At 38.0% G+C, this 23,781-nt stretch overlaps 1 protein-coding gene and 1 pseudogene across 1 annotated transcript; both read left to right on the top strand.

Annotated features, from left to right (window-relative positions):
- Window positions 1-1,439: 1,439 nt before the first annotated feature.
- Window positions 1,440-2,234, top strand: LOC122702499 (olfactory receptor 4C46-like). The gene has a single exon (XM_043916112.1). The coding sequence runs from the start codon at window positions 1,440-1,442 to the stop codon at window positions 2,232-2,234; it is 795 nt and encodes a 264-aa protein (XP_043772047.1).
- A 388-nt stretch (window positions 2,235-2,622) lies between these two features.
- LOC122703160 lies at window positions 2,623-21,314 on the top strand (annotated as a pseudogene).
- The last annotated feature ends 2,467 nt before the right edge of the window (window positions 21,315-23,781 follow it).

The following is a 23,781-nucleotide window of genomic DNA, read 5'->3' as shown; positions in this document are numbered from 1 at the left end:
ACCTCATAGCTCAGTCAGTAAAGAAGCTGCCTTCAATGCAAGAGACCCAGGCTAGATTCCTGGGTCTGGAAGATCCCCTGGAGAAGGAAATGGCAAACCATTCCAGTAAGCTTATCTGGAGAATCTCCTGGGCAGAGGAGCCTGGCAGGTTACAGTCCATGGGGTCGCAAGAGTTGGACATGACCTAGTGAATAAACCACTACCATCAATAAGTTATACTGTGTGTGTATCTAGTGTTTGTGTGTGTATGTGTATCTGTGTTTGATGATCAATTTCCTTCATATATACTTGTCTCTTATGTTGAATTGAAATAATTATAGTTATTATGACCATATCAAAAGGAGTTTAGTAGGCATTGTTTATTATGGGTTAAGGATGTGGAGGAAAAAATCCAATCATGCTTCTGTTATTTATTATCTGGTTGATTTTAGGATTCTTAAATTATCTTTGCTTCATATTTCTTAATGTGTGAAATAAGCATAAAATGAGGGTAGCAATCATCTCATAAGTTTTTAATAAGAATTAAAAAAACAAATGCCTACAAAATACCTGAGAGTAAAGTAAGTGTTCAGGAAGTTTACAGTAATAAGATTTTTATTATTACTGTCATTATTATTATTATTAACATGGTTTTCTGAGATTTTTCTCATCTGCAAAACTAATGAAATAATAACATCCACACAGGTTGCTGCCATGCCATGCATATGGAAGTCAATCATTAAAAGTATGTAATTAGCTCTTAAAAAGCTGTTGGATTTAAGTGATGCATGCTTGCTCAGTTGTGAAGGAGTTCAAACTCTTTGTGACCCTACAGACAGTAGTCCACCAAGCTCCTCTGTCCAAGGGATTCACCAGGCAAGAATACCGGAGTGGGTTGTCATGCCCTGCTCCAGGGGATCTTCCTGACTCAGGGATCGAACCCGAATCTAGATGCATCTCCTGCATTGCAGGCAGAATCTTTATCACTGAACCACCGGAGAAGCCCAGATTTGGGCGATATGCTTTCTTAAATGTATTTCAGTAGCTCTTGTATCTTTTCATTACTTTCCCATTAGCAATACACTGTTATACTTTATGTCAACAATTACAACTAATCAGTTGCCAGGAGTTCTTTTCTCTGGCTTCTATCTCCAAACTGAACCTCAAGGCCCTTCATTCAAGACATACAAACACCTTTACTAGAGTTATACCCAAGAATCCCTCTTTTTGAATCCCTCTCTCTCTTACACTCATATTCTCAATTACTTGTGCTGGCTTCCCATATCAGAACTCAATAGAATCTGGGCATTTATTATTTTTTACACTGACACTCTTAATTCAAGATTGAGCTAATAAATTGTGACTTTTTTCAGGTAACATAATAAATAATAACCGAAGATACATGGATAATGGAAACAACGTGATGGAGTTTATTCTACTGGGACTCACAGAATCCAAAGATGCAGAAAATCCTATCTGTTGCCTTCATTGTCTCTGTGGTAGGAAATGTGCTCACAATGGTCACTATCATCACCAGCCCATTACGGGGGTACCCCATGTATCATTTCCTGGCTCATCTCTCATTCATTGATGCCTGCTATGCCTGTGTCAGTACCCCTAAAGTGATCATAGATTCCTTCTATGAAAAGAAAACCAGCCCTTTCAATGAATGCATGACCCAAGTCTTCAGGGAACATCTGTTTGCAGGTGTTGATGTCATCCTGCTCACTGTGATGGCCTATGACCGATACGTGGCCATCTGTAAGCCCTGGCACTATACGACCATCATGAATTGGTGGTTGTGTCAGGTGCTAGTGGAAATGGCATGGGTGGGGGGCGTTATTCATTCAACCATACAGATCCTCTTCATCCTCAGTTTACCCTTCTGTGGCCCTAACATCATAGATCACTTTATGTGTGATCTCAACCCTTTGCTCAATCTTGCCTGCACAGACACTCACATTCTAGGATTCTTTGTTCCTGCCAACACCGGTTTAATCTGTCTTTCAAACTTTCTCCTCTTGATCGGCTCCTATGTGATCATTCTGTGCTCCCTAAGGGCCCATAGCTTAGAGGCTAGACGTAAGGCCCTCTCCACCTGTGTCTCCCACATCACAGCAGTTATCCTATTTCTTGTGCCCTGCTTATTTGTGTACCTGAGACCAACAGTTGCTTTACCTGTTGATAAAGCAGTTTCTGTATTCTACACTGATAACTCCCATGTTAAATCCTTTCATCTATACTTTGAGAAATGACCACATGAAAAATGCCATTAGGAAATTGTGTAGTAGGAAAGTGATTTCTGGTGATGCATAAAATGTGCATGGAACCCAGCATTCATTCAACTTATGTAAAATCCGAAGGACATTATTGATGACCTCAGCCAAGAATACCTATGAGATAAAGAAGAATAAAACTGCAAATGATTGATTCTGCAAAAAGAGGAGAAGAAATGGAGTCAACAAAAGAGAGGAAAAACATAGCCTTGGACTGCTGTTTGCATATTTGAAAAGCTCTGCCAAATTAGAGTCTAGTTTTACTGTCTCCATTATTGTATAAGGATTCATAAGCTTTCATCATAATAAAACAAAATAAAATAAATGTTAAGATACAGTGATACTTAGCAGTAAGCTTTTTAACAATATGGAAAGGTAAGCACTACTATCATCCCCATTTTGCATGTCGGAAAACAAGCAGTAAAGAGTTTGTTCCCAAGCAGTAACATTGAAGAACCAGTAACTAGAAAGTATCTGACCTCTCTAACCATGTTATTAATGGCTGTGATATATATAGCTAGGAGATGGTGATAGAAGTGTAGCAAAATTATACCAGTTACTATTTATTAATACAGGGACTGTTCTTAACTATTTGTGTATCTTTCTGTCCATATACATACAAATGTACATACATATATGTATATATATTTATACATATGCAATATATATTATCAATATTATATACTAAATTAATTATATATTAGTATTAATATATATGCTACTTATGTGCATATATGTTTTATTATATATAAGTAAATTCTAGTGATTTTCATTAAGGCTTCCCTGATAGCTCAGTTGGTAAAGAATCCACCTGCAATGCAGGAGACACCAGTTCAATTCCTGGGTTGAGAAGATCTCCTGCAGAAGGGAAACACTACCCACTCCAGTATGAAATCAATTAGTATTAATACATATGCTACTTATATGCATATATGCTTAATTATGTATAACTAAATTTTAGTGATTTGAATTAAAAACCTGCTAATTTTTATACATCATGTTTGCGTGCATGCTCAATCACTTCAGTTGTGTCTGACTCTGCACCCTATGGACTGTAGCCTACTTGCCTCTTCTGTCCATGGGATTCTCCAGGCAAGAATATACTGGAGTGGGTTGCTGTGCCCTCCTCCAGAGGATCTTCCAGACACAGGGCCTGAACCCAAGTCTCATGTTTCCTGCATTGGCATGCAGGTTCTTCACACTAGTGCCACCTGGAAAGCCCTTTATGCATCACAGTCACTGGGAATATGTTGACTGCAATACTGTGTATGTAATTACCATAGGAATATAAAAATAATGAAGTATTTAACCACTAAGGGGTAAATAACAAATGTAACACCATTTACAAACTCCCTTCAGCATTAAAAATCATTCTGTAAAGGTCACGTCACCAACTTAGGCTCATAAACAACAGAAAGAGTGATGTTTCAAATAAAAGAATGTTTTAATGTCAGGTAGGATATTCATTGTATTAATTCCATGGTCATATTCCATTGAGCACTTGACTTCATGATAAATTCTGCAAATAGCACGAGGTCGAGTTCATGATAAATATAAGCATAAATGAAAATGAAAACGTTCACTAAAATACAGAAAAAACTATGAGTGGAGACTTGGAAATTTTTTCTACCTTATCTTTTAAAGAATCAGAGACAAATGTTTTTTTCTTTTGGAAACCACAATTTGTTTTACTCCTGCTTATTCTAGGAAAAAAAAAAAATTGAAACCTAGTATGTCATCATATGAGCAAATATTTTACCCTGATAGTTTCCCTGTTCTTAGGAAGACTTCATCATCCTATGAACTATTTTTTTTTTCCTTTAGGAAGTTTACTTTTGAAAGGCTGCTGCTGAGCCATGAAAGACACCGGGATTCCTGGCCTCCGGAGGAGAGAAATTCAATCCAGGGCCAGTGACAAGGCTTGGTTGCTCAGAGCTTTTGTGTAATAAAGTTTTATTAAAGTATAAAAGAGATAAAGCTTCTGACATAGACATCAGAAGGGGGGCAAAGAGTGTCCCCCTGCCAGCCTTTAGCAGTATGTTATATACCTATCAGAAAGCTGTTAATTAGAGAAAGGAGATGTCTCAAAGCTCAGAGTGGCACCAGGCCCCTCACCCACAGTACGCATTTTGAGATAACATTGGCACCAGGTGAGTCATCCCAGGCCATAAAATGATGGACATAAATCTTGAAGAAAGGCAGGTTTCCAAGTAAATATATAGTTTCATTAACATAGATTAGGAGAACAATGCAGCAGTGAAACATACAGGTTTGTTGAACCCTTATCTGTTCTGAGTCTTAAGCTGAACCAGCTTGAAGAAAGACAGAGTCTAGGGTAAACACATAGTTCATTAACATAACTAATGAAAAACATTTCCATAAGAAAAAGGCATTGATTAGCTCAAGGTTTGAGAAAAGTTAAGTTTAGGTGGAGCCAGTTGTCATTATGGCAACAGAATTTTAAGAGAAACCTCCTTTTAATTTTGTATAGAGAAGGGAAGAAAATCTGACACTTGTAGTTTGTCTCCTCCTGCCACTTAAGAGAGAGAGAAAAGCGTCTGACACTTGCAGCTTGTTTCCTCAGTTTGGAGACCCCTAGCCTTCCTGCCTGTTACCCTCTCACTTTCATGTAACACATAGCTCTTATGAAAAGCAGTGTGAAAAGTATGTAGCCTTGTCTTACAAAAGGCGATTTTATTCTAAATATAATCCATTCATCTTGTTTGTTCTTCATTCATTAAATAACAAGCATTTCTGAACCAAAGAAATGTAACAGATACATTGATAGTTGCTGAGGCTTTAGGGATGAATAAAGAGAAATCTGAAAGATGTGTTCTGATCCACTGAGATCTGATAGACAGAGTGCTTGAAGAACTATGGACAGAGGTTCATGACATTGTACAGGAGGCAAGGATCAAGACCATCTCCAAGAAAAAGAAATGCAAAAAGGCAAAATGGTTGTCAGAGGAGGCCTTACAAATAGCTGTGAAAAGAGGAGAAGAGAAAGGCAAAGGAGAAAAAGAAAGATATATCCATTTGAATGCAGAGTTACAAAAAATAGCAAGGAGAGATAAGAAAGCCTTCCTCAGTGACCACTGCAAAGAAATAGAGGAAAGCAATAGAATGGGAAAGACTAGAGATCTCTTCCAGAAAATTAGATATACCAAGGGAACATTTCATGCAAACATGACCTCAATAAAGGGCAGAAATGTTATGGACCTAACAGAAGCAGAAGATATGGAAAGAATATACAGAAGAACTGTACAAAAAAGATCTTCATGACCCAGATAATCACAATGATGTGATCACTCACCTAGAGCCAGAAATTCCTGGAATGCAAAGTCAAGTGGGCCTTAAGAATGAACACTATGAACAAAGCAAGTTGAGGTGATGGAATTCCAGTTGAGCTATTTCAAATCCTAAAAGTTGATGCTATGAAAGTGTTGCACTCAATATGCCAGTAAATTTGGAAAACTCAGCAGTGGCCACAGGACTGGAAAAGGTCAGTTTTTATTCCAATCCCAAAGAAAGGCAATGCCACAGAATGCTCAAACTACTGTGCAATTGCACTCATCTCACACGCTAGTAAACTAATGCTCAAAGTTCTCCAAGCCAGGCTTCAATAGTCTGTGAGCCATAAACTTCTAGATGTTCAAACTGGATTTGGAAAAGGCAGAGGAACATCTGCTGGATCATTGAAAAAGCAAAAGAGTTGCAGAAAAAATATCTATTTCTCCTTTATTGACTATGCCAAAGCCTTTGACTGTGTGGATCACCACAAAATGTGGAGAATCCATAAAGAGATGGGGATATGTGACTACATGAACTGCCTCTTGAGAAATCTCTATGCAGGTCAGGAAACAACAGTTAGAACTGGGCGTGGAACAATAGACTGGTTCCAAATAGGAAAAGGAGTACATCAAGGCTATATATTGTCAACCTGCTTGTTTAACTTATACACAGGATATATCATGAAAAATGCTGGGCTGGATGAAACACAAGCTGTAATCAAGATTGCCAGGAGAAATATCAGTCACCTCAGATATGCAGATAACACCACCCTTATGGCAGAAAGAGAAGAAAAACTAAAGAGTCTCTTGATGAAAGTGAAAAAGGAGAGTGAAAAAGTTGGCTTAAAGCTCAACATTCAGAAAACTAAGATCATGGCATGTGGTCCCATCACTTCCTGGCAAATACGTGGAGAAACAGTAACAGACTTTATTTTCTTAGGCTCCAAAATCACTGCAGATGGTGACAGAAGCCATGAAATTAAAAGACTTTCTTTGGAAGAAAAGTTATGACCAAACTAGACAGTGTATTAAAAAGACAAGACATTACCTTGCCAAAAAATTTCCGTGTAGTCAGGTTTTTCCAGTAGTCATGTATGGATGTGAGAGATGAACTCTAAAGAAAGCTGAGCACAGAAGAATTAATGCTTTTGAACTGGGTGTTGGAGAAAACTCTTGAGTGTCCCTTGGACTGCAAGGAGATCCACCCAGTTCATCCTAAAGGAGATCAGTCCTGGGTGTTCATTGGAAGGACTGATGCCAAAGTTGAAACTCCAATACTTTGGCCACCTGATCTGAAGAACTGACTCATTGAAAAAGATCCTTATGCTGGGAAAGGTTGAAGGCGGGAGGAGAGGGGGATGACAGAGGATGAGATGGTTGGATGGCATCACTGACTCAATGGACATGTGTTTGAGTAAACTCTGGAAATTGGTGACGGACAGGGAGACCTGGCGTGCCACAGTCCATGGGATCGCAAATGGTTGGACGTGACTGAGTGACTGAACTGAACTGAGAGACACTCAGAGTAGAAAATTACAACACAGTTGTACAGGGCAGATGAAACTATCCCTTTTAGGGTTAAAAATACATCTTATGTCTGTTCCCTATTATAACCAAAGAAGTCACACAATGTCCAATGGGCCTCATTGGGATTTGGAGACAGTATATTTTTCATTTCAGTAATTTTCTTTGGTGCATTCATCAGCTGACTCACAAAACTCCCAGCTTTGAGTGGGGCCCAGAAAAAGAAAAAGCTTTACAACAGGGTCATGCCATCTGTAAGCTTCTCTGCCATTCTGGACAAATGATCCAGTAGATCCATGGTGCTTGATGTGTCAGTGGCAGACGAGGATTCTGGAGATTTGGCAGGCCTCCACATGTGAACTGCAGTGCAGGCACTTAGGATTTTGCAGCAAAATGTTGTCATTCTTTTTAGATAGCTACTCTCCTTTTGAGAGATAACTCTTGACCTGCTAGTGGACCTTACTAGGAATTGAACATTTCACCAAAACCCACTAAGTACTAGGCAAGGTGAGCTGTCCATCTTTAACCTGCTGGTATCTGACCCATGAAAGCCATGATACTGGGTGTACACAGCAGTACTCCATCCTCACATGGGAGTTCTACACATGGATCTGGTCCAAGTAGCACCTGAAGGAAATTTCCATGGAAAAGTACAAAATGTTCATAGTCCCCACTCTCATTGCTCTGGCTTCTCTCTCCCTGCCTGGACTTATGGATTCATTAACTATGATTAATTGATAAAGAAGCCTCGGGACTTGTATATGGAGAATCCTGCAGTGGTAAGCAGGCATAACCTAAAAGCGGGGAGCTGTCGGACTACAGCCTCATTATGAAAAGTCCCTGAAGGTCAGGAAGGATGGTAATCCTCCCAATGGGTACAAGTTCAGGCAGTTCACCTAGTTGCTCACTTTGCTTGAAAGTAGATACATTCAGATGTGTAATGCATACTGAATCATGGGTTTTGACCAAATATTTGTCTGGATGCTTAGGGACCTGGAAGGAACATAGTTGAGAGGTTAGCGAAAACAAATTTTGTCAAAACCCAGAAACTCTTTGTCAAAATCCAGTCATTTATAACTCCTTAGATGGGACATGTGTAACACTTTGATGAGAAATAATCTCAGGAAAATGAACAGATCAGGAATTAATGGAGTACAATGTACCAGAGACAATACTTTGCCAACAAAGTTCTGTATAGTCAAAGCTATGGTTTTTCTACTAGTCACATAAGAATGTGAGAATTGCACCATAAAGAAGGCTGAGTGTCAAAGTACTGATGCTTTCAAACTGTGGTGCTGGAGAAGAATCTCAAGAGTCCTATGGACTGCAAGGTGATCAAACCAGTCAATCCTAAAGGAAATCAACCCTGAATACTCACTGAAAGTTCTGATGCTGAAGTTGGCCAATACTTTGGCCACCTGATCTGAAGAGCTAACCTATTGGAAAAGACCCTGATGATGGGAAAGATTGAGAGCAGGAAAAGAAGGGGTTGACAGAGAATGAGATGGTTAGATACTGGACATGAGATTGAGCAAACTCCAGGAGGTAATGAAGGACAGGGAAGCCTGGGGTGTTGTAGTCCATGGGGTCACAAAGATTCAGACACAATTTAGTGACAGAACAACAACCAAAGCAAAAAATAAACAAAGAATATGCCAGAAGCCTATTTGCAATGGGCCCAAGGATTTTGTAGTGAAACCTTTCAAGATGGATTCTAAATTTAATTAAATTATACGTTTACATGGAAGAATTGGAGGGAGAACCTGAAGAAAGCATTTATGCATGGGGAATAAGAAGTAGCTTTAAAAAGAGCTACTTGTAAAAAAAGAAGGCACTTTCAGGAAAGTCTGAATACAGTAACAAATTATTTGCAGTTGGAAGAAAACAACTTTAAGTAAAATATATTGTGTTCTGCCCATACTTAGGATTTAGGAGTGACTGTGGAAAAGCTGCGGAGAAGGCAATGGCAACCCACTCCAGTGCTCTTGCCTGGAAAATCCCATGGATGGAGGAGCCTGGTGGGCTGCAGTCCATGGGGTCGCTAAGAGTCAGACACGACTGAGCAACTTAACTCTCACTTTTCACTTTCATGCATTGGAGAAGGAAATGGCAACCCACTCCAGTGTTCTTGCCTGGAGAATCCCAGGGACGGGGGAGCCTGGTGTACTGCCGTCTATAGGGTTGCACAGAGTCGGACACGACTGAAGTGACTTAGCAGCAGCAGCAGTGGAAAAGCTGAACCATTATACATGCTATCTCACAAACTTATCATATAAATTATCTTCTGGAGGGGGAAGTTCAGAACTACACAAAATTGTTGAGAATTAAAAAAAAAATCAGGAATAAAGAAATTAGGGAGCATAAAATGGTAATGTTACTTGGGAATTCAATCAGAAAGAACTTGGTCATATGAAGGAAGGCATAACAGGCAGAACTCGAGAACATTCAGTGAAAAAAGAGCCAGCACAGGAGGCAAGGCAAACAAAAAACATTTCTTCCTTCCTTCTAAGAAAAATGTGAAGTTAGGGAATATGCTTGCTCCCAAGCGAAGAGTTCCAGGCAAAGCTATAAATACTTTCAGAGAGAAAAATCACCAACAACTACCTCTCCCTTTATCTCTCAAAATTTGCCCTTTATACTGAGAGTTATAAAAGATTATTTTAAGGAAATTAAAAAAGACCTATAAATAGAAACATATCTCAGATGCATGGATTAAACAATTAGTATAACTAAGATGACAATACTCCAGTAAATTAATTGCAGGTTCAGTGCAATTCCTATCAAGACACTAATAGTATTTTTTGGCAGAAAGAACAAGCCAGTCTTAAAATTTGTAAGACACTCCAAGGAACCCCATAGAGCTAAGCAGTCTTGAAAAATAAAGGAAAAAAATGAGAGGACTCAGACTTCTCTATCTGAAATTATTAACTGTTACAGTTAAAACAGTACTAGAATGAGAAGACAGAAATAAAAAGAATTCAAGGCCCAGAAGTAAACACATACATCGACTGTCAACTGATTTCACAAGGTTGCCAGTACCACTCAATGGGAATTGAACAGTCTTTTCAACAAGTAGTGCTGAGAAACTGGTATCAAAATACAAAAAAAAAAAAAAAAAGAATTCAGCACTGTACCTTACACCATATGTGTTAATTCACTAAAAATATATCAGGGACCAAATGTACAACTAAAAACTCTTAGTGGAAAACTTAGGGAGAAATCTTCATGGTGTTGGATTAATCAGTGGTTTCTTAAAAATGGCAACAAGACCACAAGCAGCAAAACTTAAATAGAAGAATCAAATCCCATCAAAATTAAAAATTCTTGTGCATCAAAGGACACAATCAGGAAAGTGGAAAATATTGATGGTGGGAATATAAAATACTGATAAGTAGCGAGGACACAGTTGATATTTCTCAAAAGTAAAATATAGAATTGCCACATGATCCAGCAATTCCTCATCTAGATAAATACTCAAGAGAATTACAAAGATCATTCCAAATAAATGTGTGGAAATGTTCATAGTAGCACTATTTATAATGGCCATAACAATCCACATTTCTAATAATTGATGAATAAATAATGAAAATGTTGTATACCAATATAATAGACTATCATTCAATTATTTTTTAAAAATGAAGTACTAATACATGTTCTAACATAAAGTTTGACAACATGCTAACTGAAAGAACAATGTACATTGTTTGGTTTTGTGTATATGAAATGTCCAGAATAAGCAAATTCAAAGAAATGGAAAACTGATTAGTTGTTTCTGGTTCCTGGGGTGAGAAAGAAATGGTAATGCAGTAATTGATTGACAAGAGGTGACAAAAATATTCTACAATTAATTGACAAGTTGACAAAAATATTCAGCAATTAGAAAGTTATAATGTTTACACAACATTGTTAATGTATCAAAAGTCAATGCATTGTACATTTTTAAATGATTTCAATGAAGAATTTTATGTTATATGAGTTATACCTTATTTAAAAAAATAACAAATAAAAATTTTAGCATAAATGAATAACATATCTGAAGTTCTGGAAATCAGTATAATCCATGCAGGAAAAAATTATATATATACATATATATATATGGGGCTTCCCAGGTGGCTCGGCAGTAAAAAATCCTCCTGCCAATACAGGAGACTCAAGACACAGATTCTATCCCTGGCTCAGGAGGATCCCTTGGAGTAGGACATGGCAACCCACTCTGGTTTTCCTGCTGGGATCATCCCACGGGCAGAGGAGCCTGGCAAAAAACAGTCCATGGGGTCGCAAAGAATTGAACATGACTGAGTGACTGAGTGAGCACACATACAGATATATACACACACATATCTCATACATATGAAAAATGTTATCTGATATATATAATATTCAGTACATAATACATATTGCATGTGATATATTCATCTAGTACACATGTATGGTAGAAAATAAAGTCCAAAATCAATTATCAAAGGTTTCGACTTATAGAGAAAAATTAAATAGGAAAATTAAACTGAAATTAAGTCAAAGACAGAAAACCATGAGAAAATAATAAGAGAAAATGAAAATGAAAAAAAAAAGTTGTCTCAAAACATCGATAAATCTGATACAGCCTTAGCAAGAAAAATAAAGGGAAGTGAGAGTAGGAGGAATAAAAGAAGAGAGAAACCAAAAGAGAAGAGACACATTTTCCATATCAAGAAAGAAAACACATATGGCAGTAGAGATTCAGATTCTATAGACATTAATCAGATAATAAGAAATATCATGAACATATCTGAGCCAGGAGATTTAACAATTTACAAATCAACTCATTGCAAAAATACTGCAGAATCCAATTAAAAAGAAATTAAAAAAAAAAAACTGAATTGCCCAACACTTGTACACTGTTGGTGAGAATGTAATTTCATTCAGCCACCTAGAAATGTTAGAGAGATTTCTCAAAAAACTCAAAATGGAACTACCACGTGGCCTAGCAATTCTGTCCCTAGGTACATGAACTTGAAAAGAACAAAACACTAAAATGAAATGATACAAGCACTCCAAATCCAAATGTTCAAAACAGCATTATATATAATTGTCAAGATGTAAAACAGCTTAAGTGTCCATACACACACACACACACACACACACACACACAAATACATACACACATACATAAATATATGTTTATATTTATATAAATACACACACACAACAGAGTATGGGTCAGCTCTAAATAAGGGAAAAAAATTGCCATTTGTAAGAGAATGGATGTATTTGGAAGACTACGCTCAGTGAATTTCAGACAGAGAATGATAAATGATGCATGATAACACAGATGTGGAATCTAAGAAATAAAACAAACTAATGAATATAACAGCAAAAAAGCAGCAGACTTGCAGGAAACAAGCTAGTGGTTATCAGGGGGAGGGGCGGGTATAGAAGTGAGGGTGTGGATTGTACAAACTATTGGGTGTAAAATAGATTTAATGAAGAATTGTACAACATGAGGAATATAGCCATTTTTTTTTAATTACTCCAAATTATGTTTTGTTAAGGCAAGCTCTTTTTTTACTGGAGAATAATTGCTTTACAATGTTGTGGTGGCCTCTGCCATACATCAGTGCCATTCTGTCATAAATAAATATATATATATATATTTATAAATATATATAATATATATATTATATATAATAAAATAAAAATAAATAGTCTTATACTAGCTGAAGAAATTAAATTTGTACTTAAAATTCTTCTAAAAAATAATTCTAGGCCCAAAAGTACAAATTCTGCATCCACAAAATTTTTTTAAATAAAAAATATAAATTCTACATAAATTGTTTTGAAAATAGGAAATAGTAAGCACATCATTTCATGCAGCAACATTGCCTAAATGTCAGATCACATTAAAAGAAAGAAAATGACAATTATCTCTTATGAACATAGGCACAACTATATTAAACATGTTAAATGAAATTTGTCAATTTATTTAATAATAATTCACCATGACCATGTGTGAAAAGTAATTGAAAGTGTTAGTCACTCAATCATGTCCAAATCTTTGCAACCCCATGAACTGTAGGCTCCTCTGTCCATGGAACTCTCCAGGCAAGACTACTGGAGTGGATTGCCATGCCTTTCTCCAGGGAATCTTCCTGACGCAGGGATTAAACTTGAGTGTCCTGCACTGCAGGCAGATTCTTTACCATATGAACCACCAGGGAAGCCAAATGGGTTATACCAAAAATAAACCATTGCTGAAAATAAAAAGAAAAAAAATAATCAAATATATTCACTCTGTGTGTGTGTGCATGTGTGCTCAGTGGTGTCCAACTCTTTGAGATCCCTTGGACTCTAGCCCTCCAGGCTCCTTTGTCCACTGAGCTTTCCAGGCAAGAATACTGGAGTGAGTTGCCATCTCCTTCTTCAGGGGATCTTCCTGACCCAGGGATTGAACCCACCTCTCTTGTATCTCCCACATTAGTAGGTGGATTCTTTACCACTTTATATTCACTAAACTAGTAAAATAAAGAAGAAGAATAGCAAGATAATTTCAATAGATGTTTACTAGTTACTGTAGTTCTATTTAGATTTATGAATAAAAAAAAAAACATACCAAGTGGGGAAAGGGAAAATTACTCAGTCTGATAAAGAGCATCTGTTTAAAACCTAAAGCCATCATTACAGTTAAAAGTTAATTCTAAGACTGGAAATAAGACAAGTCTCCCCCTCTAAATTCTCTTTTGCATTGTACTCTATATTCCAGTTGTTAAATTTTAAATAAAGCCTCAACAAAATACTCATTAATTAAATCCAACAACACATTAAAAGGATTATACATCATGATCAAGTGGGATTTATCTGAGGAATGCAAGAATTCTTCAATGTATGGAAATCAATCAATGTGATATAGCATATAAAGTAATTGAAGAATAAAAAAACATATGGTCATCTCCAAAAATGCAGGAAAAAACCTTTGGACAAAATTCAACAATCGTTTACAATTTAAAAAATCTCCTGAAAATGGTCATAGAGGGAATATACCTCAACATAATGAAGGCCTTATACAAAAAACAAACAAACAAAACACAGTAAACAGCATTCTCAGTGATGAAAAACTGAAAACATTTCTTCTCAGATCATTAACAAGACAAGGACGTCCACTCTCACCACTATTATTCAACATAGTTTTGGTAGTCCTAGCCATGACAATCAGAGAGAAAAGAAATAAAAGATATCCAAATGGAAAAAAAAAGAAAAACCATGACTGTTTGCAGATGATTTGACACTGTACATAGAAAATCTACAAGATGCCAAGAGAAAACTATTAGAACTAATCAATACATTTGGTAAAGTTGAAGGGTACAAAATTAATTCACAGAAATCTCTTGCATCCTTATACAGTAACAACAAAAGATCAGAAAGGGAAATTAAGGAAATAATCCCACTTACTACTGCAACAAAATGAATGAAATAGCTAGGAATAAAAATACCTAAGGAGGCAAAAAACTATACTCAGTAAAGTATAATATATTGATAAAAGCAATCAAGATTCACAAACAGATGGGGAGATACACCATATTCTTGGATTGGAAGAATTAGTATTGTGAAAATAGCTATACCACCCAAAGGAATTTTCAGATTCAATGCAATCTCTATCAAATTACCAATGTCATTTTTCACAGAATTAGAAAAAAAATAAATTTTCAATGTGTCTGGAAACACAAAATGCCTTGAGCAACCAAAGCAAACCTGAGAAAGAAAAGCGGAGCTAGAAGAATCATGCTGCCTGACTTCAGACTACACTACAAAGCTACAGTAATCAAGACAGCATGTACCGGCACAAGGAAGAAATATAGATCGATAGAGAGTTAAACCCACACAACCATAGTCACTCTACGATAAAAGCAGGCAAGAATATGCAGAACAGAGAAAAGAGAATCTCTTCATTAAGTGGTGCTAAAACTGAGGAACTTCATGTAAAAGAATGAAATCGGAACACTTCTTAACACCATACACAAAGATAAACTCAAAGTAGATCAAATACCTAAATGTAAAGCTAAACACTATAAAACTCTTTGAGGAAAATATAGGCAAAACATTGTTTGACAAAAATCACAGCAAGATCTTTTTTGACACCCCCCCCCGCCAAGATTAATGGAAATGAAAACAAAGCAAACAAACAAACAAACAAAAATGCAATCTAATTAAACTTCAGTTTTTGCACAACAATGGAAATCATAAATAAGATGAAAGGATAAAATCTCTCAAAATGGGAGAAAATGTTTGCAAATGAAGCACCTGTCAAAGGATTAATCTCCAAAATACACAAAGATCTCATGCAACTCAATATCAAAGAAACAGACAACTCTATCAAAAAAAATGGACAGAAAAATTAAATATATATTTTTCCCAAGAAGACATACAAATGGCCAACACACACGTGAGAGGTTGCTCAACGGCACTAATTATTAGAGAAATGCAAATCAAAACTACAATGAGTTCTCACCTCATACTAGTCAGAATGGCCATCACCTAAAAATCTACAAAAAATAAGTGTTGGAGAGGATGTGGTGGGAATGTAAACTGATGCAGCCACCATGAAGAATAGTGTACTGGTTTCATAAAAATCTGAAAATAGAACTACCATAGTAATCGTACTCTTGGGCCTATACCCAGAGAAAACCGTAATTCTGAAAGACACGCACTCCAATGTTCTTGCAGCACTATTTACAATACTCAGGACATGGAAGCCCATCAAAAGAAGAATGAAAAACAAGATGTGGTACATATCTACAATGGAATATTATTCAGCCATAAAAAGGAACAAACTTGTGCCATTTTCAGAGACATGGACAGGACTAGAAACTGTCACATAGGATGAAGTATGTCAGAAAGAGAAACACTAATATCATATAATATTGCTTATGAGTGTAATCTAGGAAAATAATACAGATGAACTTATTTGCAAAGCTGAAATTGACATACAGACATGGAAAACAAACATACAGATACCAAGGGGGGAGGGGATGGTGGGATGAATTGGGAAATTCAGACTGACATATCTATATTAAGTGGAAAGGAAATCTAAAAACAAATAAATAAATAAAGAGGGTATATATGTATATGCATACCCAATTCACTTTACTGTATAGCAGAAAGCAACATGATGTTGTAAAGCAACTACTCCAATTAAAAGTAAATTAAAGAAACAAAACCAATGCCATTAATTTTATGCCCTCACTGCTTTGGCTCGCAGGTAGTAGATACTAGTCTCTAATATGGATAAGACGGAAGTTATCTCTCTGACATGAGTGCACAGTTTAACTATATCACAGGTCCCCATGCTGTAATTATGCCATAATTACTTTTCACATAACATTCAGCCTTCTTGGAAAGCCTGGTTCAGATAGAGAAAGGGGACTCACACATTTTGGTTGCAAGTGCAGGGAATACAATTCCCCACTCAAGAATGAATGTTTTTCAAGTATGTCTCTCCAGAATACTAGCTTCTAAGACAAAGCCATTGCATCAAAGGATATAATTTATTCCTGGGAGGGAAAATAGAAGCTACAAGACAAGGTTCTTGAACCTTAATGGAACTTCTTTAAATATCTATGCATTGCAGGTTAAAATGTTTTGTTTTGTTTTGTTTTGTTTTTGACTGTTTACATCTATAGAGAGAGATTCATCACAGATGGAGTGATCCATTTGAATGTGTTTTCACCACACATATTACCTCCTGCCCATGGGTCCAGAGTCATCTATGGAAGATCATTTCTCCTCAGTGTTCCAGATAAGCCCATTCTAAATGCAAGTCCAGGGTTTTCTGTAAAAATTTTTTGAGGCTTTGGGCTAGAAGAAAATATTTAGACTTACAAAATGACATTTTTCAAATGTTGATTTGATATGAGATTATCTAAATATCTTTAGATGACTCCAGGCATTGGTGATGGACTGGGAAGCCTGGTGTGCTGCAGTCCATGGGGTTGCAAAGAGTCAGACACAACTAAGCAACTGAACTGAACTGTCTAAATACTGCAAGTTACTTATCTCAAGAGGATGTCAGCTTGAAGATGGGATTATATTTGAGCACTCACAATTATCCGTAAGTTCTACCACTAAAAGGTAAGATTTTCAATAGTGTTGATGACTATAAAAGATTGTCAGTTTTCATACAGAGTTAGCATTATGTTTCCACACTTCTCAAATATACTAATAGAGCATTTTACCTTCAAGAAATAGTTGGTAAATGTACATAAACTAATTTGACAAATGAAAATGTTGGGGCTCATAGAGATTAAGAAATTTATAAAATCCAGCTCCCTAACACCATATACCTTTCTTTCATCATAAGATACTTCCTTTAGTAACTGAAACCAATTAGCAGAATCAAAAGCATGTAAATACAAAAAATATTTTCACACACAAAAATATATAATGTGAATATTAAATGATAGAAATCATAACCTGTTTATTCGAAACCCAAACATGAAGAACTTTTCTTGAGATCAACTACTATGAATAGTATGGATCTCTGTGGCTTCTTTGGGGCTTCCCTGGTGGCTCAGAAGGTAAAGGATCTGCCTGCAATGTGGCAGACCTGGATTCGATCCCTGGGTTGGGAAGATCCCCTGGAAGAGGGCATGGCAATCCACTCACTCCAGTATTCTGCCTGGAGAATCCTACAGAGCCTTGTGGGCTACTGTCCACAGGGTCACAAACTGTTGGACACAGCTGAGTGAAAAGTAAAATTGAAGATGATTTTTCCTTACTTTGTTGCATAGTTAGATGTTTCTCTGTATTATTTATCAGAATGTCAATTATTCCTGAGTGAATAAACAGTCACAAAAATAAGTGAAGTTCCTTTGTCTGCCCTCACCAGTGTGGGGGATATGTTTCCTCAGTCAGTTCTCATTATAGCCAGTGAGGTGGATACCGTGCTCACTTTATTTTAGACAAAACAAGGATGTAAAGTGCCAAGAAACACATCTTAGATACAAGAAGTTGAAAGTGGGTAAAAGCAAGATTCTTATCTGGCCTTTCTGATTCACAAAACAACACACTTCAGCACTGAGATTGTCATTTTTCATATTTTGCAGAAAAGTTTGTAGGATCATGCTTTGGAGGGGAACTGGAGAGAGAAGAAATGAGGTAAAGGAATACAGAGATAAAATGGACCTACCACAAAAGCAACACCGCATGGTTATTAACAGTTGAGGTTAAACATTATGCTGTGTGTGTGCATGTGTATGGGTATTTGTGTATCTGTTGATGAATTTGCTTCCTAGATACTTGCCCCTGAAATTTTATTAAAGCAATTAGTCAATATGGTCATATAAAATTTAGTTCACTAGTTAAATCTTGTTTATTATGACATAATAATACAGAGCATGGGTTAAGAATGTGGGGGAAAAAGGTCTAATCATGGTTAAATTTTTATTATTTGCTTGATCTTGGGCAAGATCCTTAAGTTCTCTATGCTTCTATTTCTTAATGTGTAAAATGAGCATAAAATGAGAGTAGTAACTGTCTAAGAAGTTTGTTATAAGAATTAAACACTTAACATCTTCAAAAACTGAAAGCACAGTAACTGCTCAGTAAGTTTCAATTATTATTATTATCATCATGATTGTCTCAGATTGCTTCTCATTTGCAAAACTGTGAAATAATATTGAAAGGTTGTTGCTGAATGATAAGACGCCAGGAGTCTTGGCCTCCGGAGGAGACAAATTCAATCCGGGGCCAGAGATGAGGCTGGATCATTCAGAGCTTTTGTGTAATAAAGTTTTATTAAAGTATAAAGGAGATAGAGAAAGTTTCTGATATAGGCATCAGAAGAGGGCAGAAAGAATACCCCCCTTCTAGTCTTTAGCTGTATGTTATATAGTCACTCACAGTCTGTTAATGAAAAGAAAGGAATGTCTTAGAATTTAGAATGGCACCAGATAATTCATCCCTGGCCATAAAATGATTGACTTGAATCTTGTAGAAGGGCAGATTACCAACAAATAGTTTCATTTACATAGATTAGGGGAACAATATCTGAGTAAGTAGGTTAGGCCATTTGGCAAGGAACTTAGAGTCTGGGGTAAATGCATAGCACATTAACATAGTTTAAGACAAACATTTCCATAAGAAAAAGAAATGTATTGATTAACTCAAGGTTTGAGAATAGTTAGCTTCAGGTGAAACCAGGTGTCATGGCAACACAGCATTTTAAGAGAAACCTCCTTTTAAATTTGTATAGAGAAGAAAAAAAATATCGCTGGTTTGTTTCCTCCTGCCGCTTAAGAGAGATAAAAATGTCTGGCACTTGCAGCCTATTTCCTCCATTTGGAGACCCCTGGCCTTCCTGCCTGTTACCCTTTCAATATCACCCATACGGGTTTCTGCCATGCCATGAATATAACAATCTATCATTAAAATTATATTAGCTCTTACAAACTTGTTGGGTTTAGGCAAAATACTTCATCAAATCTATTGCAGTAGCTCCTGTATCCTTTCATTACTTTCCCATCAGCAATACCCTGGCTTCCCCAGTGGTTCAGTGGTCAAGAACCCACCTGCCATGCAGGAAACATAGGTTCAATCCCTGGGTCAGGAAAATTCGCTGGAGGAGGACATGGCAATCCTCTCCAGTATTCTTGCCTGGAGAATCCCATGGACAGAGGAGCCTGGCAGGCTATGGTCCATAGGGTCACAAAGAGTCGGACAACTGAAGCATCTAAGCACACACACATACACACAGCAATAACCTATTACACTTTATGTCAACACATAAAGAGTATGATACTGGGATTGCTTTCTCTGGTTTCTGTCTCCAAACAGAATCTCAACCCACTTCATTCAGTCACATGAACATCTTCTCTAGTTATATTGGTGATTTCCACTTTTTCAGTCCCTCTTTGGTTTTATAGTCATATTATCAATTACCATTTCTGATTTCCCCTTTCCTAAAAATAAATGGAAAATTCCTTAGCTTTGCATGCATAGCCTTACACATATTTTCTACCTCTCTTTTTAGTTTCCCACTATGTATAAGATCTACTGTTTCACGTTATGCTCAGAGTCATCTTGCATAATTAAGTGTCCACAGATCAACTCCTGCCCCCGCATCAAGATCTTTATGTCTATACTATAAAAATCCCATTGCCCAGGAGAGACTTTGAGTAATCTTCAAGAGATCAGACCAGTTTTTCTATCTAAAAAAAAAAAGAAAATCATAAGCATTCAGAACTCCATAGAATTTAGGCATTTACTATTTATAACATTGACAGACAATGAATTCAAGGTTGAGCTAATGAAATGTGACTTTTTCAAGTAACATGAATTAATCTTAATCTGAGATACATGGAGAATAGAAGCAATGTGACAGAGTTTGTTCTATTGGGGCTCTCACAGAATCCAAAGATACAGAAAATCATTATTTGTTGTGTTTTTTATTGTCTACATTGTCTCTATTGTGGAAATGTGCTCACTATGGTCACCAACAAAACCAGTTCATTATTGGAGTCCCCCATGTACTGTTTCCTGGCTCATCTCTGGTTCATCGATGCCTGCTATTCCTGTGTCAATACCCCTAAAGTGATCATAGATTCACTCTATGAGAAGAAAATGAGTCCTTTCTATGAATGCATGATGCAGATCTTTGGGGAACATTTATTTGCAGGTGCTGACATCATTCTGCTTACTGCAATGGCATATGACCGCTATGTGGCCATCTGTAAGCCCTTGAATTATACTACTATCATGAACTGGAAGGTTTGTGGCCTTTTAGTAGGAGTGTCATGGGTGGGAGGCTTTCTTCATGCAACCATACAGATTCTCATCATCAAATTACCCTTCTGTGGCCCTAATGTCATAGACCACTTTATGTGTGATCTGAACCCTTTGCTTGATCTTGCCTGCACTGATAGCCACTCTAGGACTCTTTGTTGCTGCCAACAGTGGTTTCATCTGCCTGCTAAACTTTCTTCTCTTGACTGGCTCCTATGCAGTCATTCTGCACTCCTCAAAAACCCAGAGTGTGGAAACTTGGCAAAAAGCTCTCTCCACCTGTGTCTCCCATATCACAGCAGTCATATTTTTCTTTTTACCCTGCATATTTGAGTACCTGAGAACAGAAACTAGCTTACCTATTGATAAAGCAGTATTCTACACTATGTTAATGCCCATTTTAAATCCCTTAATCTATACTTTGAGAAATGACCAGATGAAAAATGCCATTAGGAAACTGTGTAGTAGGAAAGTGATTTCAGGTGATCAATAAGATGTGTGAGAAGGGGAGGAGCCAAGATGGCGGAGGAGTAGGACGGGGAGACCACTTTCTCTCCTACAAATTCATCAAAAGAATAACTAAACGCAGAGCAAACTTCGCAAAACAACTTCTGATCGCTAGCTGAGGTCATCAGGCGCCCAGAAAAGAAGCCCATTGTCTTCGAAAGGAGGTAGGACAAAATATAAAAGATAAAAAGTGAGACAAAAGAGCTAAGGACGGAGATCCGTCTGGGAAGGGAGTCTTAGGCGGCAATGCTTGGGGTAGGGTCCCGGCCTGAGTGCCCCGAGGACAATCAGAGGGAGCTTCTGTGAGCTGCCAACTTGAACTGTGGGAGACCAAAAGAGAGAGAGTAAATTAACCGGCCCGAACACACTGCCGGCCGTTCGCAGAACAAAGAGACCGAGAAAATCCAGAGAAGAGCTCGCAGGCTGCGGGCCGGCCCAGCCCCGCTGGAGGCAGGAGGCAGGGGGGAGGGGAAGGTCGCGGCGAGACACAGGGCGCAGGCACCCGACCGGCGCGGGCGGGGACTGGGGCTGGGGACACTGAGGGCAGAAGGCGCGCGCCCGACTGGCGCCAGCAGAAACTGAAACTGGGTCCGTGGAAGGGAGTGGGCGCGCCACACCTGGGGAGAGTGCGCCCACCAAGCCCCTGGCTGCCTGGACCGCTCTGACGGGAAAGGCACAGAGAGCAGGCGCAGCTTTTCTCTCCGCGATTTTGTGGAGCACCCGAGGGCTAGAGCCTTGCGCAGCGCGGGCCGCGCTCCATATAGAACAGCCGGGAGCCTGAGCAGCGCAGACGGAGAAAGCAGCGTCAGCCCCTCCCGCAGCGCCAGCCCGTCCCCGCGGCGCAAGCCCCTCCCTGCAGCACCAGCCCCTCCCTGCCCCGCAGAGCGACGGAACTAGCTACCTGAATAAGAGTCCACCTCCGCCCGCCTGTGTCAGGGCGGAAATGAGGCTCTGAAGAGACCGGCAAACAGAGGCTAAATAAACAAAGGGAACCGCTTCAGAAGAGACTGGTGCAACAGATTAAAATCCCTGTAGAAAACACCGACTACACCGGAAGGGGCCTGTAGATATCGAGAAGTGTAAGCTGGCACGAGGAGCTATCTGAAACTGAGCCGAACCCACACTGACCACAACAGATCCAGAGAAACTCCTAGATATAATTTTACTTTTTTCTCTTTTTTTTTTCTTTTTTTATTTTTTATTTTTTATTCTTTCTCTTTTATTTTCCTTTAAAATTCCCTATTACTCCCCCATTACTCCTTAACTTTCATTTCCATAGATTTTTACAATTTTTTTAATTAGGAGAAAAAAAATTTTTTTTTTCTTTCTTTCTTTTTTTTTCTTTTTTCTTTTTTTTTCTTTCCTTTTTCTCTTCTATTTTCTATTTTTCTTTTTCCCTTATTTCTTTTAAAGTCCTCTAGTACTCCTCTACTACTCCTTAATTTTCATTTTCAATACACTATAACGTTACAAAAAAAAAAAAAGAAGAGAAGCCCTATTTTTAAACCGAAGATTATTATCTCCCAATCTTGACTCTCTGTTTTCTACCTCAGAACACCTCTATTTCCTCCTTTCCCCTTCTCTTCCCAATCCAAGTCTGTGAATCTTTGTAGGTGACTGGGCTACGGAGAACATTCTGGGAACAGACAACTGCGTAGATCTGTCTCTCTCCTCTTGAGTCCCCCTTTTTCTCCTCCTGCTCATCTCTATCTCCCTCCTCCCTCTCCTCTTCTTCATGTAACTCTGTGAAACTCTCTGGGTGTCCCTAACGGGTGAGTATCTTTTCGCCATTAACCTAGAAGTTTTCTGATTAGTGCTGTATAGTTGGAGAAGTCCTGAGACTACAGGAAGAATAAAACTGAAATCCAGAGGCAGGAGACTTACGCCCAAAACCTGAGAACACCAGAAAACTCCTGACTACATGGAACTTTAAGTAATAAGTGACCGTCCAAAAGCCTCCATACCTGCACTGAAACCAACCACCACCCAAGAGCCAATAAGTTTTAGAGCAAGGCACACCATGCAAGTTCTCCAGCAACGCAGGAACATAGCCCTGAACGTCAACATACAGGCTGCCCAAGGTCACACCTAACACATAGACCCATCTCAAAACTCATTACTGGGCACTCCACTGCTCTCCAGAGAGAAGAAATCAAGTTCCACGCACCAGAACACTGACGCAAGCTTCCCTAACCAGGAAACCTTGACAAGCCAATCGTCTAACCCCACCCACTGGGTAAATCCTCCACAATAAAAAGGAACCACAGACCTCCAGAATACAGAAAGCCCACTCCAGACACAGCAATCTAAACAAGATGAAAAGGCAAAGAAATACCAAATAGTTAAAGGAACATGAAAAATGCCCACCAAGTCAAACAAAAGAGGAGGAGATAGGGAATCTACCTGAAAAAGAATTTAGAATAATGATAATAAAAATGATGCAAAATCTTGAA

The sequence above is a fragment of the Cervus elaphus genome, chromosome 11 (assembly GCF_910594005.1).
Source record: "Cervus elaphus chromosome 11, mCerEla1.1, whole genome shotgun sequence".
In the NCBI taxonomy this organism is placed as follows: Eukaryota; Metazoa; Chordata; class Mammalia; order Artiodactyla; family Cervidae; genus Cervus; species Cervus elaphus.
Note: the sequence above shows the minus strand (reverse complement) of the source record. Positions and strands in the feature narration are given on the sequence as shown.